The sequence below is a fragment of the Oncorhynchus mykiss genome, chromosome 18 (genome assembly GCF_013265735.2).
Source record: "Oncorhynchus mykiss isolate Arlee chromosome 18, USDA_OmykA_1.1, whole genome shotgun sequence".
Lineage (NCBI taxonomy): Eukaryota > Metazoa > Chordata > Actinopteri > Salmoniformes > Salmonidae > Oncorhynchus > Oncorhynchus mykiss.
In genome coordinates this window covers 42,406,722-42,426,046 of record NC_048582.1, presented here as the reverse complement: position 1 = coordinate 42,426,046, position 19,325 = coordinate 42,406,722, and the positions used below count along the sequence as shown (strand labels likewise).

Here is a 19,325-nt window from a genome sequence, read left to right as displayed (position 1 = left end):
TCTGCACACTATGCTGCAATGACGTGCATAGCTTCTCTAACTCATCGATCCTACCAGCGTTGAATTCAGAAGCTTTCTCAAGGTCCACTACTCTGGCCATGCGAAGCAACCATTCAAATGGTGCTCTCGATTTTGGTGTCCAGTTCAGCAATAGTGGCCTTAAGATCGTCAGCTATAGCAACACGTAGCTCCCCCAAAGCCCGGGTAAGTTCTGTAAGTGTCACGTTGTTGCATGTGCCTCCCGCCATGTCTGTCTCGTTGTTTAGTGGGGAGTAGGCCTCCGCTGTGGATTTATTGTCCTTTGGTTGCTTATTACTCGGCATTTTCATATAAAAAGTTACAATCTTGTATTAGAAAGAAACTTTTGTTGTAAAAAGTGCCATAAAGTAGGTTAAATTAGATTATTTCGCAAAAAAGTTGCAGGAGCCTCTCACGCACAGCCGTTCACTCCAACATCCTAGCTCCGCCCCATTTTATTTTTGATTTAACCTTTATTTAACCAGGTAGGCCAGTTGAGAACAAGGTCTCATTTACAACTGCGACCTGCCCAAGATTAAGCAAAGCAGTGTGACAAAAAACAACAGCAGTTTACAGTTTGCAGAGTTACACATGGGATAAACAAAAATACAGTCAATAACACAATATAAAAATCTATATGCAGTTTGTGCAAATGGAGTAAGGAGGTAAGCCAATAAATAGGCCATAGTAGCGAAGTAATTACAATTTAGCAAATTAACACTGGAGTGGTAGATGTGCAGATGATGTGCAAGTAGAAATACTGGTGTGCAAAAGAGCAAACAAGTTAATAAAAACAATATGGGGATGAGGTAGGGAGATTGGATGGGCTATTTACAGATGGGCTGTGTACAGCTGATAGTTGATGCTTAAATTTAGTGAGGGAGATATGTCTCTAACTTCAGCAATTTGGGCAATTTGTTCCCGTCATTGGCAGCAGAGAACTGAAAAAAACTGTTTATTGTCAGCAAACTTAACATGTGTAAATATTTGTAGGAACATAAGATTCAACAACTGAGACATAAACTGAACAAGTTCCACAGACATGTGACTAACAGAAATGGAATAATGTGTCCCTGAACAAAGGGGGTCAAAATCAAAAGTAACAGTCAGTATCTGGTGTGGCTCCCGACTGCATTAAGTGCTGCAGTGCATCTCCTCCTCATGGGCTGCACCAGATTTGCCAGTTCTTGCTGTGAGATGTTACCCCACTCTTCCACCAAGGTACCTGCAAGTTCCCAGACATTTATTGGGGGAATGGCCCTAGCCCTCACCCACCGATCCAACAGGTCCCAGACGTGCTCAATGGGATTGAGATCCGGGCTCTTTGCTGGTCATGGCAGAACACATATATTCCTGTCTTGCGGGAAATCACACACAGGACGAGCAGTATGGCTGGTGGCATTGTCATGCTGGAGGGTCATGTCAGGATGAGCCTGCAGGAAGGGTACCACATGAGGGAGGAGGATGTCTTCCCTGTAACGCACAGCGTTGAGATAGCCTGCAATTTCAACAAGCTCAGTCTGATGATGCTGTGACACACCGCCCCAGACCATGACGGACCCTCCACCTCCAAATCGACCCTGCTCCAAAGTACAGGCCTCGTTGTAACTCTCATTCCTTTGACGATCAACGTCAATCTGACCATCATCCCTGGTGAGAAAAAACGCGACTCGTCAGTGAAGAGCACTTTTTGCCAGTCCTGTCTGGTCCAGCGACGGTGTGTTTGTGCCCATAGGTGACGTTGTTGCCAGTGATGTCTGGTGAGGTCCTGCCTTACAACAGGCCTACAAGCCCTCAGTCCAGCCTCTCTCAGCCTATTGCGGACAGTCTGAGCACTGATGGAGGGATTGTAGGCCTGCTGTCCATCCTGTTTCCCTGTAGCGCTGTCTTAGGCGTCTCACAGTATGGACATTGCAATTTATTGCCCTGGCCACATCTACAGTCCTCATGCCTCCTTGCAGCATGCCTAAGGCACATTCACGCAGATGAGCAGGGACCCTGGGCATCTTTATTTTGGTGTTTTTCAGTCAGTAGAAAGGCCTCTTTAGTGTCCTAAGTTTTCATAACTGTGACCTTAATTGCCTACCGTCTGTAAGCTGTTAGTGTCTTAACTACCGTTCCACAGGTGCATGTTCATTCATTGTTTATGGTTCATTGAACAAGCATGGGAAAGAGTGTTTAAACCCTTTACAATGAAGATCTGTGAAGTTATTTGGATGTTTACAAATTATCTTTGAAAGACAGGGTCCCGAAAAAGGGATGTTTCTTTTTTGCTGAGTTTATTTTTGTTCATTATAGAGGTATACAATGTTCATGTTTTCCATTAAATATAAAACCACATCATAAAACAACTATACAAATAATGTATAAATAACTTTTAAAGATTCTGTTACAGACAGTCCAACATGTTGCTGTATCACCCCCTGGCTGTGGAGTTGTATTAATAGGGGTTAGGGTGTAGGGGGTTACAAGTTGTTCAAATCAAATCAATATTGCTGTAAAAGAGAATGTATTCTCAGTCAACTCACCTGGTAAAATAAGGAATAAATAAATCCAATAATTTAAAAAAGCAAGGTATAGTTGAAAGGGTTTGGGTCCAACATGTAGCTGGTAGTGCCCACTGACTGGAGTTGTAGAAACAGGGGTTAGGGTGTAGGGCAGGGTTCGGCGAGTAAAATAAATGTGCCAAGTTTTTTGTAGAAATATATACCTTTTTAATGTTTGGTCAAAAAACACTACAATCAACAGGAATTTAGCAAAAAAAGGCTTAATTTAGAAAATCTGTTCCCAATTTTTCCCACGAATAAAGGTCATGTCTCAAAGTAATCAAAGTATGAATGATCGGCTATGAAAAGTCAACTGACATTTACTCCTGAGGTGCTGACCTGTTGCACCCTCGACAACCACTGTGATTACTATTATTTGACCCTGCTGGTCATCTATGAACATTTGAACATCTTGGCCATGTTCTGTTATAATCTCCACCCGGCACAGCCAGAAGAGGACTGGCCACCCCTCATAGCCTGGCTCCTCTCTAGTTTTCTTCCTAGGTTCTGGCCTTTCTGGGGAGTTTTTCCTAGCCACCGTGCTTCTACACCTGCATTGCTTGCTGTTTGTGGTTTAAAGGCTGGGTTTCTGTACAGCACTTTGAGATATCAGCTGAAGTAAGAAGGGCTTTATAAATCAATTTGATTTGATGAAATTACGGTTGTTTTCAAGTTTTTTTAGTTGTGGTCAATTTTCAAGGTATAAATTATCATTTATTTCCGGCCCCCGATGATCCGCCTGTTAGGGTGTACAGGGTCCAACATGTAGCTGTAGCGCCCCCTGGCTGTGGAGTTGTAGTAGCAGCAGGAACTCTTCAGGCATGGCGTGCATGAAGTGACTTGGACCAACACTGTCATAGTAATGATGTGGCAAAGTATTTTGGGATAGATCCAGAGGGAAGGGCCAGAAGCCATACAGATGAACCTGACAAAGAGAGATCTAGACTTAGAAACAAACACACACAAACACACACACACACTTAATCTCTTAAGGTAGTCGATCGCATCCGACTGATTGTGGGTTGGCTGATGACTGTATAAAACGATGCGGGATGCATGCTGTCGTTGAGGCCGGTGCAGCCATGGTCATATGTCTTCTCTGTCACTTCGCCAGGTGACACTCAGTCCTTTTTTTCCTGAGCCAACTGCACTCCTTGATGGCAGAGGCTGCACCAGGTGGAACGCTCCGCAGCACCAGGTGGAACGCTCCGCAGCACCAGGTGGAACGCTCCGCAGCACCAGGTGGAACGCTCCGCAGCACCAGGTGGAACGCTCCGCAGCACCAGGTGGAACGCTCCGCAGCACCAGGTGGAACAGTCCAGAGGGAGGCAGGGTTTATCCCACACTTCTTTAGTGAAGTCTTCAAGTGGTCCTTTAGATGCTTTTTCTGACCACCTGCAGAACGACGGCCCAGTTGTACCTGTCATTCACGTGCTGAAGCTCAAGGACTCGTTCAGGTTCAAGCTTTGTGCTAGCCGCTACTAGAGTCCCAGTGTTGCTCCAGAAATAACAGATGCACGGTGTATATGATCTTCAAAACAACATCTGTTCATGGCTTTTTTGGACCTCTCCTAAGCAGAGGTTAAGACATAGGTGGGCCTGGGTGGACACAGACCCACCCACTGGGGAGCCAGGCCCTGCCAGGCTCATCCAATCAAATTGAGCAAAAAACTAAAAATAATACAATATTGTTACAAAAGTACTCTTCAGTCAAAATTTCTGCAAGCCCACCCACAAATGAATTTCTGGCTACGCCCCTGCTCCAAAGCCTTGAGCAAAGTAGACTGTGAACACCTTTGGAAGGTTTTTCTGCAGTATGGCTACCCTGGGAAATTGGTCAACATCCTGTGTCAGTTCAATGAGGGGGTGATGGTCAGGGTAACAATTGGCGGTCAGGAACCCTTTGGAGTAGGCACTGGTGTGAGGCAAGTGGCGTGTGCTTGAGCCGGTCCTATGTCTTCCTCCTTTGTGTCCCAACACTGCTGGCACAAGGACATGGAAACGTAGAGTGGGGTGACCCTAGACTTCAGATTGGACAGAAACATCTTCTGAGGCAACACACACACATACTAACACCTGTTCACAGATCTCCAGAGCAGTGCTGGCCAGCATCAGACCAGTAGAGAGCCGTGGGGCTCGTTGCCCTCGACGACGCCAGAACCTGCCCAGCTCAAACAGGTAGTCTGGGTGGAAGAACACCACTTTCTGTTGGGAGCGGGCCTTACGGAGGGCTTGGTACACCTGGGACAGAACAAAGACTGATTAATGACATAACTACCTACTCTCCTCCCCCCCAGGATCAAAATGTTAGTTATCTATTTTGTTGTGCTTAAAAAGTCTACCCGAGCCCAGACCTTGCCCTAGTAACTGATAAAAAATTTAAAAAACGGTACATTGTATTGTGTCCTGTCGGGCCCATGCCGGGTCGCAGTCTCATCTCATGATAGCAGCTCACCTTGAAGCAGGGGCTGGTCCCAAAAGCAAAGGAAAAGGCTGGGAGAAGTAGATGGGCATGACCGTAGACTGACAGGGCTTCCGCCAGGGGTCCAGGGTTCAGCTGGAGGCCAGGGTACCTGAGTACAGGTGAGTTAGGAGATGGGGGAGGGGAGGAGTGAGGAGATGGGGGAGGGGTTAGGAGACAGGTGGGGGGAGGGGAGGGGTTAGGAGACAGGTGTGAAGTGGAGTTAGGAGACAAGTGAGGGGAGGAGTTAGGAGACAAGTGAGGGGAGGAGTTAGGAGACAAGTGAGGGGAGGAGTTAGGAGACAGGTGAGAGGCAGGGTCGATGTTAGTGGCAGTTCGAATGTCTAGAATCAACTTGATGACAAAAATCTATTTGAGTTTGTAAAATCATGTTCAAGGCAGAGACCGGTGAGAATTCATCATATATATAGATTATGTACAGTATCAGTCAAAAGTTTGGACACACCTACTCATTCAAGGGTTTTTCTTTCATTTTACTATTTTCTACACAGCTCAAATAAGCAAAGAGAAATTAAAGTCCATCATTACTTTAAGATATGAAGGTCAGTCAGTACAGAACATTTCAAGAACTTTGAAAGTTGCTTCAAGTCCAGTCGCAAACACCATCAAGCGCTATGATGAAACTAACTCTCATGAGGACTGCCAAAGGAAAGGAAGACCCAGAGTTACCACTGCAGAGGATAAGTTCATTAGAGTTACCAGCCCAAATAAATGCTTCACAGAGTTCAAATAACAGCCACATCTCAACATCAACTGTTCAGAGGAGACTGCGTGAATCAGGCCTTCATGGTTGAATTGCTGCAAAGAAACCACTACTAAAGGACACCAATAATAAGAAGAGACTTGCTTGGGCCAAGAAACACGAGCAATGGACATTAGACCGGTGGAAATCTGTCCTTTGGACTGATGAGTCCGAATTAGATTCTAAAACCTTTTCTAAATTAAATATTGATGCCTATAAGCTAGATAAAGAACTCATAAATATTGTTTCTCACACAAACTTCCCTTATTTACATATTATTTATCTTTGGTTTTAGGCCACCCTCTTTCAACAACATTTCTGAGTTTTCACAATTTCCCGGGAATCGCCAAGTCTGACACAAGGGAAAGCAGCTCCTTCCCCTCTCAAAGGTATGCTAACTGCATCCTGTGTTGCTTGGCGACATCTCATCGAAGTTGTAACAGCTCAGCCGTTTGCCATTAACCACCCGAGCCAAAGCCTGTTCACCCCGCTATCATCCATAAGGCGAGGTCAGTACAGGTGCATCAAAGCTGGGACCGAGAGACTGAAAAACATCTTCTGTCTCAAGGACATCAGACTGTTAAATAGCTATCACTAGCCGGCCTCCACCCAGTACCCTGCCCTGAACTTAGTCACTGTCACTAGCCGGCTACCACCCGGTTCCTCAACCCTGCACCTTACAGGCAGGCTGCTGCTCTCTATACATAGACATGGAATCACTGGTCACTTTAATAATGTTTACATACTGTTTAACTAATTGAATATGTATATACTGTATTTTACTGTATTCAAGTCAATGCCACTCCGACATTGCTCTTCCTAATATTTATATATTGCTTTTAAATTGTGTCTGTTGGGAATTGTTAGATGCTACTGCACTGTTGGAGCTAGGAACACAATTTTGCTACACCTGCTACCAATACAATTTCATTTGATGTCATTGCTGCCAAACATGTTTCTAACTTATATTGAGTCAGTGGGTTTAATACTTATCTAATATACTAGCGTTTCATTTTCCATTGATTGTAAAAAAATATATATATATACACTTTGACATTACAGAGTATTTTGTGTAGATCGTTGGCAAATATGTCCTTGATGATCTATTTGGCCTTCCTGTGACATCGGGTGCTGTAGGTGTCCTGGAGGGCATGCAGTCTGACCAGGTTATGCGTTGGGCAGACCCACCACCCTCTGGAGAGCTGTGCAGTTACGTGCGGTGCAGTTGATACGGTGATACAACCCAACAGGATGCTCTCAATGGTGCATCTCTAAAAGTTTGAGAGTCTTAGGGGAGAAACCAAATTCCTTCAACCTCCTGACGTTGAAGAGGTGCTGTTGTCAGTGATGTGTACGCTGAGGAACTTGAACCACTTCTCCACTGCGGTTCCGTTGATGTGGATGGGGGCGTGCTCCCTGTGCTGTCTTCTGGCACCACTCCGCCAGGGCCCTCACCTCCTCCCTGTAGGCTGTCTCGTCAATGCTGGTAATCGGGCCTATCACTGTTGTGTCGTCCGCAAACTTTATAATTGAGTTGGAGGCATGTGTGGCCAGCCAGTCATGGGTGAACAGGTAGTGCAGGAGGGGTGCTGAGCATGCACCTTTGTGGGTCCCCTGTGTTGAGGATCAGCATAGTGAAGGTGTTGTTTCCTACCTTCCCCACCTGAGGGTAGCCTGTTGGGAAGTCCAAGACCCAGATGTAAAGGGCGTGTTCAGACCCAGGACCCCTAGCTTAATTATGAGATTGGAGGGTACTATGGTGTTGAATGCTGAGCTATAGTCAATGAACAGCACTCTTACATACTGTAGGTATTCCTCTTGCCCAGATGGGATAGGGCAGTGTGCAGTGCGATGGCAATTGCATCGTCTGTGCATTGGTATACAAATTGAAGTGGTCTAGGGTGTCAGGTAAGGTGGAGTTGATATGATCCTTAACTAGCCTCTCAAAGCACTTCATGATGACAGAAGTCAGGGCTATGGGGCGATAGTCATTTACTTCAGTTACCTTTGCTTTTTGGGGTACAGGAACAATTGTGGACATCTTGAAGCAAGTGGGAACAGCAGACAGGGATAGGGAGAGATTGAATATGTCCGCAAACACTCCAGCCAGCTGGTCTGCGCATGTTCTGAGGATGCGGCTAGAGATGCCGTCTGGCTGGTTTTCCCTTTGTAATCCATTATTTTCTGGAGTCCCTGCCACATGCGTCTCGTGTCTGGGCCGTTGAATTGCGACTCCACTTTGTCTCTGTGCTGACGTTTGCCTGTTTGATTTTCTTACGGAGGGAATAACTGCACTGTTTGTATTCAACCGTATTCTCAGTCCCCTTGCTGTGGTTAAGTGCGGTGGTTTGCTCTTTCAGTTTTGCCCGAATGCTGCCAACTATCCGTTTTTTGGTTTGGGTAGGTTTTAATAGTCACAGTGGGGACAACATCTCCTATACACTTCCTGATGAACATGGTCACCGTGTCAGTGTATACGTCAATGTTATTCTCGGAGGCAACCCGGAATATATCCCAGTCTGCGTGATCAAAACAATCTTGAAGCATGGATTCTGATTAATCAGACCAGTGTTGAATTGACCTTAGCACGGATAATTCCTGTTTGATTTTCTGCCTATAGAAAGGGAGGAGCAGAATGGAGTTTTGATCTGATTTGCAGAAGGGGGGGGGGGGCCTTGTAGCCATCCAGGAGAGAGTAACAATGGTCGAGAGTTTTTGAAGCACAAGGACAATGTGTTGATAGAACTTCCGTAGCATTTTCCTCAAATTTGCTTTGTTAAGGTCCCCAGCTACAGTAAATGCGGCCTCAGGATATGTGGTTTCCAGTTTGCACAAAGTCCAGTGTAGTTCCTTGAGGGCCGTCGTGGTATTGACTTAAGGCGGATTATACATGGCTCTGACTATAACCGAAGATAATTTTCTTGGGAGGTAATACGGTCGGCATTTGATTTTGAGGTATTCTAAGTCGGGTGAAGAAAATAACTTGAGTTCCTGTACGTTATCACAATCACACCATCAGTAGTTAATCATGAAACATAAACCTACGCCTTTCTTCTTCCCGGATAGTTATTTATTCCTGTCTGAGCTATGTACTGAGAACCCAGCTGGCTGTATGGATGGGGACAGTATATCCATGATTCCGTGAAACAGAGTATGTTACAGTAACTGATGTCTCTCTATAAGGAGATCCTCACCAATGAGCTTGTCTACTTTATTGTCCAGGGACAGAACATTAACGAGTAATATACTTGGAAGTGGTGGATGGTGTGCACGTCTCCTGAGTCGGACTAGATGTCCACTCCGAATACCTCTTCTCCGCCGGCGGTGTCTTGGAGCAGCCTCTGGGATAAGTTCAATTGCTTTGGGTGGATACGAACAAAGGATCCGATTCAAGTTTTCCTCTATGATTTTGCCTGTGCTTAACTCCATTCCGTTTATTTTTTATCCTAAAAAACTACATAGTCCTTAACGATTACAAGCATGCCCATAACATGATGCAGCCACCACTATGTTTCAAAAAATGGAGAGTGGTACTCAGTAATGTCTTGTGTTGGATTTTCCCCAAACATAACACTTTGTATGTAGGACAAAAATCGAATTGTTTTGCCACATCTTTTGCAGTATTACTTTTGTGCCTTGTTGCAAACAGGATGCATGTTTTGGAATATTTTTATTCTATACAAGCTTCCTTCTTTTCACTCTGTCAATTAGGTTAGTATTGTGGAGTAATTACAATGTTGTTAATCCATCCACAGTTTTCTCCTATCACAGCCTCATGGTGAAATCCCTGAGCTGTGTCCTTCCTGTCCGGCAACTGAGTTAGGAAGGACGCCTGTATCTTTGTAGTGTAATTAAAAACTTCATCATGCTCAAAGAGATATTCAATGTCAGTTTAACCTTTCTGATCTCCCCATCCCGGATCCGGGTTCGTGAATACAGACTCAAGCTCATTACCATAACGCAACGTTAACTATTCATGAAAATCGCAAATGAAATGAAATAAATATGCTAGCTCTCAAGCTTAGCCTTTTGTTAACAACACTGTCATCTCAGATTTTCAAAATATGCTTCTCAACCATTGCAAAACAAGCATTTGTGTAACAGTATTGATGGCTAACGTAGCATTTAGCATTAGCATTCAGCTGGCAACATTTACACAAAAAAACAGAAAAGCATTCAAAAAAATCATTTACCTTTGAAGAACTTCAGATGTTTTCAATGAGGAGACTCTCAGATAGCAAATGTTCAGTTTTTCCTGAAAGATTATTTGTTTAGGACAAATCGCTCCGTTTTCTGCGTCACGTTTAGCTATGAAAAAACCCCTGTATCCAGGATTGTGTAAATCTATCAGCAAGCTCATTAGCATAACACAACGTTAACTATTTATGAAAATCGCAAATGAAATGAAATAAATATGCCATCTCTCAAGCTTAGCCTTTTGTAAACAACACTGTCATCTCAGATTTTCAAAATATGCTTCTCAACCATAGGAAAACAATAATTTGTGTAAAAGTAGCTAGCTAGAGTTAGCATTTCGCGTTAGCATTTAGCGTTAGCATTAGCGTTAGCATCCAGCACGCAACATTAACAAAAACATAAAAGCCTTCAAATAAAATCATTTACCTTTGAAGAACTTCTGATGTTTTCAATGAGGATACTCTCAGTTAGATAGCAGATGCTCAGTTTTTCCAAAAAGATTCCTTGTGTATTAGAAATAGCTCCGTTTTATACATCACATTTGGCTACCAAAAAAAATCCATAAATTCAGTCCTCAAAACGCAAACTTTTTTCCAAATTAACTCCATAATCTCGACTGAAAACATGGCAAACGTTGTTTAGAATCAATCATCAAGGTGTTTTTCACATATCTCTTCATTGATACATCGTTCTTGGACACATGCTTTCTCCCCTGAATCAAATGGTAAAGTGGAAGCAGCTGGCAATTGCGCACCGAATTCGACGCAGGACACCAGGCGGACACTTGGAAAATGTAGTCTCTTATGGTCAATCTTCCAATGATATGCCTACAAATACGTCACAATGCTGCTAAGACCTTGGGCGAACGACAGAAAGTGTAGGCTCATTCGTTGCGCAATCACAGCCATATAAGGAGAGAATGGAAAACAGAGCTTCAGAAATTCTGCTAATTCCTGGGTGATGCATCATCTTGGTTTCGCCTGTAGAATGAGTTCTGGGGCACTTACAGACAAAATCTTTGCAGATTCTGAAACTTTAGAGTGTTTTCTTTCCAAAACTGTCAAGAATATGCATAGTCGAGCATCTTTTCGTGACAAAATATCGCGCTTAAAACGGGAACGTTTTTTATCCAAAAATGAAATAGCGCCCCTAGAGCTCTAACAGGTTTTAACAATTAAAAAAAAAAAAACAATGCCTGGCTTGAAAACAAAAATCTAAACAATTAATCCATAGTATGTAACACTTGCATATATATTTACAACTAAAAAGCAAATGCGACACATCACTTTATCTAGCTAGCAAGATAGCTAGTTACCTTAACTACTGTAACTCGCTATGTCCTACCTTTTCAACAGATCGGTTTTGAGTCCCTTAGCTAGCTAGCAAGCTCTCTCCAATTTGTCAACGCAATACAAGGATTACTTTCAACACTCGTCTTGGCCCAGACTCTATCGTTTACCCTTTTTGCCTGTTGGCTCTCCAATGTTCCCTGTTTCTTTGGGTTAGATGGGGTCCGAGCTGTCTGGGACAGGTTGTGTGCTACCCGTCCTTGCTATATTGTCATCGACGTCCCATTCATATCCATTTGAATCTCTCTGAGCTGGCACCGCCTCCAAAAACGTGTCATTAATTATGCGCAGCAGTAAATCTGGCATGAAAATCCAAACCGACAGGGAGGCGCAATATTGTTACTGTTGAATCACATTGGATGACAACTAGAGATTTTAAACAGAAACAAAAGACAAAATATTACATATTGCCGCTTTAATCATTTCTTTGTGGATTTTGATTAGTGCTTGGGGTTATTGTTTCGCTGGAAGATTCACTTTTTGCCTAGGCTGACAGCCTCCTGGCAGAGGCAACCAGGTCTTTGGCTAAAATGTCCTGATTCTTGGTAGAGTTAATGATGCCGTTGACCCTAACAAGGGCACCAGGACCCGTGGAATCAAAATAGGCCCATAACATCAAAGATCCACCACTGTATTTTACTGTAGGTATGAGCTACTTTTCTGTGTAGGCTTCTTTTTCTTGTCATCTGACCATACTGCAGAACTGACTGGTAACTGCATCAGCACTGTGATTGGAACCAGTGCTTCGGTCAGATGACATGAAAATAGAGCTCTTTGTCTGTATCTGATCATGTGTATTGATAGAGTATATACCCTTTATTGATCTGGGTCGGATTGGCTGTTATGAGGTCTGTCTTCACTCCCACGTCATAACTCTTGTTGATAGGAGCCAGGTTAAACCTGTCAGCAACAACAACAATAACAACAATAACAATCACACAACAGTACAAACAACTACGATCAGAAACAGCAATGTAAACGACAACATTCACACAACATTCACATAACATTATTCAACCAAACACAACCTAATAACATTCACACTATTTTTTTATTTTACCGTTATTTTACCAGGTAAGTTGACTGAGAACACAATCTCATTTACAGCAACGACCTGGGGAATAGTTACAGGGGAAAGGAGGGGGATGAATGAGCCAATTGTAAACTGGGGATTATCACTGGGGTTAACACCCCTACTCTTACGATTAGTGCCACGGGATCTTTAATGACCTCAGAGAGTCATTACAAATAATAACTGAAAAGAGCGCCATGTACAAATTGGTGATGGACTCAGAAAGAGGTAGTGGTTTCGATAGGAAGAAATAACTTTCAAACAACATTATAAACAACAGTATTCACACAACGTTCACACAAGATTATAAACAACAACAGTCACACATCACATCATAGTTGAACACTACACAACAGAACTACATTGCTATAGATTACTACCAATAATGGATTGATTGATAGATAATGTTGTTGCTGATACCTGATGACATAGTCAGAATTGTCGATTTCCGCTCCACATCTGCTGTTCTGCAGGATTCCTCCACTTCCCACCACGGCACAACGACTCAACGAACCTTTACTCCAGGGTACGGTCTATACACACACACACACACACACACACACACCATGCTGGTAAACCACGCTCGTGTGATACATTTTTCTGAGAAATGTAAGACTTGCGCACACACACACCTGAGGCAGCATCTCCCATAGTGCTTGGTCCACCTTTCTCTTCCTCTTCCTCTCTACCTCGTAGGTCAGACTCTGGTTCTGATTGGTGTTCTGTCTGGTCACCATCAGCCTATCATACGCGTTACAACATGACCACAACTCTGTCCTGGGGGGGGGGGGGGGGGGGGGGGCATTATGTTTGTTTGAGATAAACGTAAGACTGAGCAAGGTGTGTGTGTGTATGTGTCTCACCTGTGTAGTTCTCTGTGTGTGAGGTTGAGTCTCCAAGGACAGTCCATCAGATCTCTCACCTCCTGAGAGAACAATCCAATGTCTACTCTGAGACACACACACACACACACACACACACACACACACCAGCCGGGTCACTCCAGATCCAATGCAATGTTTGATGTTCGTCCACATCGCCACGATGTCAGGAGATGCCTTCAATACCGATCACTAGCTGCAATGTTGAGCTCAATTACCATCAAGTAGTCTTGCAGCAATGCGGATGAAGGATGCTCATTTTTTAAATATTTTTTATTCCCTAACCCAAAACTTAGCCCTGAACTTAAGTTTAGGCATTCATTCAGATTGGTTAACTGTTAAAACACAACCTTTGGACAAACGTGGACAAATATAGAATACTGAAATCAGACCGTGTCAAACTATGAGATCTTGTTACACACAGACACACGACTCATAGATGGAGAACTTGTTGGATCAGGATGGATTGTCTGGTTGATCTGATCAGAACTACATGCACTAGCATGAAACATAGTAAGAGCAAGTCAGGCGAGGGAGAAACGACACCTCTCTCTCTCGCTCGATTAGCTGACATCATGGTGTGAGCTGACGTCATGGTGGGATCCTAATAAAATTCTAAACTCTACCTACTGTTTCATAGTAGTCATGGTCACCAGTTTCTCTCTCAGTCTCCTGCACTGCAAACTCTTCTGGACAGAGTCCAGGAACTCATCTCTGCAACACACACATGCACGCATGCAAACACACATTTATCAAGACTCCAATGAACATTCAACCATTTTAGCACCGAAAACCGTCCCAGCACAGAGGGCTCATTTGTAATGGCTGGAATGGAATGAATGGAACCCAGTCAAACATGTAGTTTCCATATGTTTGATATGATCCATATTTTCCATTCCAGCCATTACAATGAGCCCGTCCTCCTATAGCTCCTCCCACCAGCCTCCACTGATGAGTATGTTTTTTCGTCAAGAACGCATACTGGAAGAAAGTCCTCTGATGGCTGCTAAACCAAATAATGTTTTATAGAGTCAGGTAACGGGTCACCTTACAGATCACCTGACTTGGAGGCCATCTTAGTTCAGGAAGTTGTATAAATCTGGGTAAAAAGTTCTGAATCTTGTAATTTTTTATACTTTATCATTGTTAATGGTTACTTTGAAGAATTCTAAACAATTTGTTTGTTCATTTTGCTAACAGATTTGTGATCAACAGAGACATACACAATACACAAACTTTAAATAATTTATTTGAATCCACAAATCACATTACATTCCAGAAGGTTTTAAACATTTTGAAGGTTGTTGTATGCATGGACACTTAAGGATACAGAAAGCACCTTCTACAAACAGCTAGGGTGCCCATAACAGCTGAAACAGAGAAGTATCTAGCCAATTGCATTGCTTTAGTCTTTGGCAGGCCTGCAATCTGGAGGCCATATAACGTAAGCCTATGTACATGGCCGAGACTGCCAAATGTGACTTGATTCAGGAAACTAGGCGTATGTCGCATGTCACTACTTCACAGGAGAGCCATTTCAACGTAAATGTGTTTTTTGGCAGAAATGCATTCTGGAACATGTGAACTTTCATGTGCCTTAATAGCAAACTTGTATGCCATCTGTAAATATGAATACAATTGTTTAATTACGAACCTAGTTGGTTAAGCCACAGAAGAAGAAAAAACAGCCTTCCCACTAGCCATGATTGGTTGAGATAATGAGTGGGCTGGACATGCCGAGAGATGAGTTCAGATTGGTCTGCCATGTTGCACGCTTCTGTCTATTTGAGCTGGTCAGTATGTGTAGGTAATCCTGTCCGACGTGGCATTTCTAAAAATATATATAATGTGGTAGAACTGCATAAGTGTTGCTCCACTTTCTGGAGGACTGAGTTTTGAAATCAGTGGAATTAGAGTATGATAGCTAAGGAGATCGAGAAAACACCTGTCTCCGGATTACATCTTCAAACTAAGGGCAACCATGGCATCCGTGACAGAGATGGGTAAGTGTCCATCCATGTAAGATAGTTAGCTAGCTACATTTCAGATATTACACCTTTCTAATTTTGTCTGAAAGTTGTTAAAGTATACTGTTAGCTAGCTAGCTAACGTTAGCTGGCTTACTGGCTCGCTAGCTAACGCTATGTGTATGATCTGTGTAGTAATATTATTCATATCTCAGAGCCATTTGCTTTGATAGTTATAGCCTAATGTTAGCTAGCTAACATTGAACCTGGTTGGTTAGCTATCTGCAGGGTAGTAACGTCATGAGTTGGGATTATGGTTCATTGTTTAGCTAGCTAGCTACATGTCTTAACCTGTTGCGACGAGCAATCCCGTATCCGGGAGCGTAATTATAGCCTCAAGCTCATTACCATAACGCAACGTTAACTATTCATGAAAATCGCAAATGAAATGAAATAAATATATTGGCTCACAATCTTAGCCTTTTGTTAACAACACTGTCATCTCAGATTTTCAAAAAATGCTTTTCAACCATAGCTACACAAGCATTTGTGTAAGAGTATTGATAGCTAGCATAGCATTAAGCCTAGCATTCAGCAGGCAACATTTTCACAAAAACAAGAAAAGCATTCAAATAAAATCATTTACCTTTGAAGAACTTTGAATGTTTTCAATGAGGAGACTCTCAGTTAGATAGCAAATGTTCAGTTTTTCCAAAAATATTATTTGTGTAGGAGAAATCGCTCCGTTTTGTTCATCACTTTGGCTAAGAAAAAAACCCGAAAATTCAGACGTTGCAAACGTTGTTTAGAATCAATCCTCAAGGTGTTTTTCACATATCTATTCGATGATAAATCACTCGTGGCAGTTTTGTTTCTCCTCTGTTCAAAATGGAAAAATGCACACACCTGGAGATTACGCAATAGTTTCGACGGAGGACACCGATCGGACACCTGGTAAATGTAGTCTCTTATGGTCAATTTTCCAATGATATGCCTACAAATATGTCACAATGCTGCAAACACCTTGGGGAAACGACAGAAAGTGTAGGCTCATTCCTTGCGCATTCACAGCCATATAAGGAGACATTGGAACACAGCGCATTCGAAATCTGGCTCACTTCCTGTATGAAATTTCATCTTGGTTTCACCTGTAGCATTAGTTCTGTGGCACTCACAGACAAAATCTTTGCAGTTTTGGAAACGTCAGAGTGTTTTCTTTCCAACGCTGTCAATTATATGCATAGTCGAGCATCTTTTCGTGACATAATATCTTATTTAAAACGGGAACGTTTTTCATCCAAAAATGAAATACTGCCTCCAGAGGTTCAAGAGGTTAAGAAAAGACTCCATGCAATTAATCATTTCAATAGAATGTTGATAGACATGGCTGGTAAATTTGCTCTGGTTATCTACTCCAATTTCAGAGAACTCTCGTCTGAGTGTGCCAGAGCACAGAATAACTGATGAATTTACCAACTCTCAACACCCGTTGAATATGGCCGGTGTCAGTAAACGTTGCCAAAAAAGCGTAAATTGTTGCCAGCAGCACAGTTGCAGCCACCAACACCCGGGAAACATAAAAATAGCCTAACCAGCTGTGCTAGGGCAAGTAAAATTGTCAGAGTGAGCTGTTCTCTCATTTGTGTCTGGAAGTAGCAAGCAAGCTAGCCAATGTTAGCCAGTTAGCTTGGGTGCTTGACTGCTGTTGTTAGGATCAACCCTTTAAGAGATGTGGGGCTAAAGCTTAAGAGTGTGTGAACGATGCAGAATGGGTGTAGACAAAGAAGAGTTCTCCAGTAGGTGTACCAAAACATTCAAAGGCCATTTTCGCAACTTTCAAATCAGAATAACTTTCCCATTGCTCCTCAACTGTAGTGTATGATATACCATTATTCTAGATATACAATTTTCTAGTCTACCTTTATCCAATGTAAAAAATACAATTTCAAATGTTTCTACATAACACCGAATCGATCCGGTCGGTCACAAATCAGTGCTCCTAGCTTGCGCATATATCAGAGCAATGGTGGCCCGTCCATTAGGGCGTTAGGGGCGGCGCCCCACTTGTGATTGGTCAAAAAAAAGAAAAAAATAGAAATATGTAAAAATATATATATTTTCATACTGAGTGTACAAACATTAAGAACACCTTCCTAATATTTAGTTAGATTTCACAGGTGACATCAATAAGGGATCATAGACTGACCAGGTGAATCCAGGTGTAAGCTATGTCATGGAAAGAGCCGGTGTTGCTAATGTTTTGTACACTCAGTGTATATTATATAATTCAAGGATTATGATTAAAATGTCCATAAAAGTGTTTGTGTCCATTTTATGGTTTCAATACAAGCTGTTAATTTACCTACTGCTCTGCCATCAGCAGACCTGCCACCCAGTGCTTGGATTGATGGCACTAAAGAGCAAATCGCAATGAACTGGTAAATAAATAATCATGACAGTCCATTGGTAGCTTGGGCCCTGAGCCCGACATCCATATCTATCAACAGTCAAAGGACAGCGGGATACACTAGCTGGAACCTTCTCGGCCCCATGGCTCTGTGCCGAAATCGCAAGAATGTTATGTAAACACCAGCCCGAGAGGCTTGTATGAAACCCAAATAAAAAGGTACTGACTTTGTCAGCTGCTACAGAATCACACAGTGTTCACAGAACGCCATCAATACGGTACAACAGTGAATAATCAGTGTGTCTTCCGTTATTGTGTCTCCAGTCTGGCATTAATCATTAACAACAGATAAGGCAATAATCCATAACAGTCAGCTTCAAGCCTAGTGACCATGATCACGCACACTGAGTCACAAACAGAACACGGGAAATTATGTGTATTACAGAAAGTCAAAAAACGCTGAACATTGTGTTGATCACTCGAAACTAAATCACTCTTAAATGTCCCCATTACACACACGCACATACACAGTATTACAAACGTACCTTTGGTGTTGGTAGTAGTCTATGAGCGTAATAGACAGGAGAGTTCCAGAGCAGACCAGAATGAATAGAACCAGGTAACACATTGTTACAACAGGTCAGAGACTGAATGACAGCACGACGACTACACTATCTGTCCATCAGGGAGGGAATAGAGGGAGGGAGGAGAGTCTGAGGGGAAAGGAGGAGAGGTGTGTGTTTGTGTGTCAAGTAAAATTGTATTTGTCTCATGCTCAGAGTACAACAGGTACAACCTTACCGTGAAATGCCTACTAACACGCCTTTAAATCAGCAATGCAATTCAAGAAATAGTTAAGAATATATTTACTAAATAAACTAAAGTAAGTTTAAAAAAAAATCAATCAAGAAGTAACACAAGAAAATTACATAACAATAACAAGGCTATATTCAGGGGGTACTGGCACTGAGTCAATGTGCGGGGGTACAGATTAGTCAAGGTCATTTGTAAAGTGACTATGCATAGATAATAAACAGCGAGTAGCAGCAGTGGGGTTGGGGGGGGGGGTCCATTTGATTAACTGTTCAGCAGTTATGGCTTGGGGTAGAAGCTGTTAAGGAGCCATTTTGTCCTATACTTGGCTCTCCGGTACCGCTTGCCATGTGGTAGCAGAGAGAACAGTCTATGACTTGGGTGACTGGAGTCTTTGACAATTCTTTGGGCCTTACTCTGACACCGCCTAGTATATAGGTCCTGGATGTCAGGAAGCTTGGCACCAGTGATATACTGGGCCGTACGCACTACCCTCTGTAGCGCCTTATGGCATACAGCACCATTCAAAGGTTTGGACACACCTACTCATTCTAGGGTTTTTCTTTATTTTTACTATTTTCTACATTGTAGAATAATAGTGAAGACATCAAAACAATGAAATAACACATATGGAATCATGTAGTAACCAAATGAGTATTAAACAAATCAAAATATATTTTTTATTTTAGATTTTTCAAAGTAGCCACCCTTTGCAAAGCTGTCATCAAGTCAAAGGGTGGCTAATTTGAAGAAAAGGGCAGTGTGGAGTGTGATTGAGATTGCGTCATCAGTGGATCTGTTGGGACAGTATGCGAACTGGAGTGGGTCTAGGGTTTCTGGCATGATGGTGT

The 19,325-nt window shown here is 42.7% G+C and overlaps 1 protein-coding gene across 8 annotated transcripts; it reads right to left on the bottom strand.

Annotated features, from left to right (window-relative positions):
• Positions 1-2,285: 2,285 nt before the first annotated feature.
• Positions 2,286-18,428, bottom strand: LOC110496822 (alpha-2,8-sialyltransferase 8F). 8 transcript variants are annotated; one of them, XM_036952876.1, is made up of 9 exons: positions 18,207-18,405; positions 13,918-14,001; positions 13,270-13,356; positions 13,039-13,183; positions 12,827-12,939; positions 12,148-12,234; positions 5,020-5,137; positions 4,641-4,805; positions 2,286-3,489 (listed from the first exon to the last, which is right to left on the bottom strand). In XM_036952876.1, the coding sequence occupies exons 1-9, from the start codon at positions 18,287-18,289 to the stop codon at positions 3,307-3,309; spliced, it is 1,065 nt and encodes a 354-aa protein (XP_036808771.1). In that variant the 5' UTR covers positions 18,290-18,405; the 3' UTR covers positions 2,286-3,306. The 8 variants fall into 8 exon arrangements, with proteins under 8 accessions (XP_036808771.1, XP_036808775.1, XP_036808772.1 ...); XM_036952877.1 differs by having other exon boundaries at positions 3,094-3,489; positions 4,639-4,805; positions 13,039-13,147; positions 18,207-18,419; XM_036952880.1 differs by lacking the exon at positions 13,918-14,001 and having other exon boundaries at positions 3,086-3,489; positions 4,639-4,805; positions 13,039-13,147; positions 18,207-18,428.
• Between the last annotated feature and the right edge of the window lie 897 nt (positions 18,429-19,325).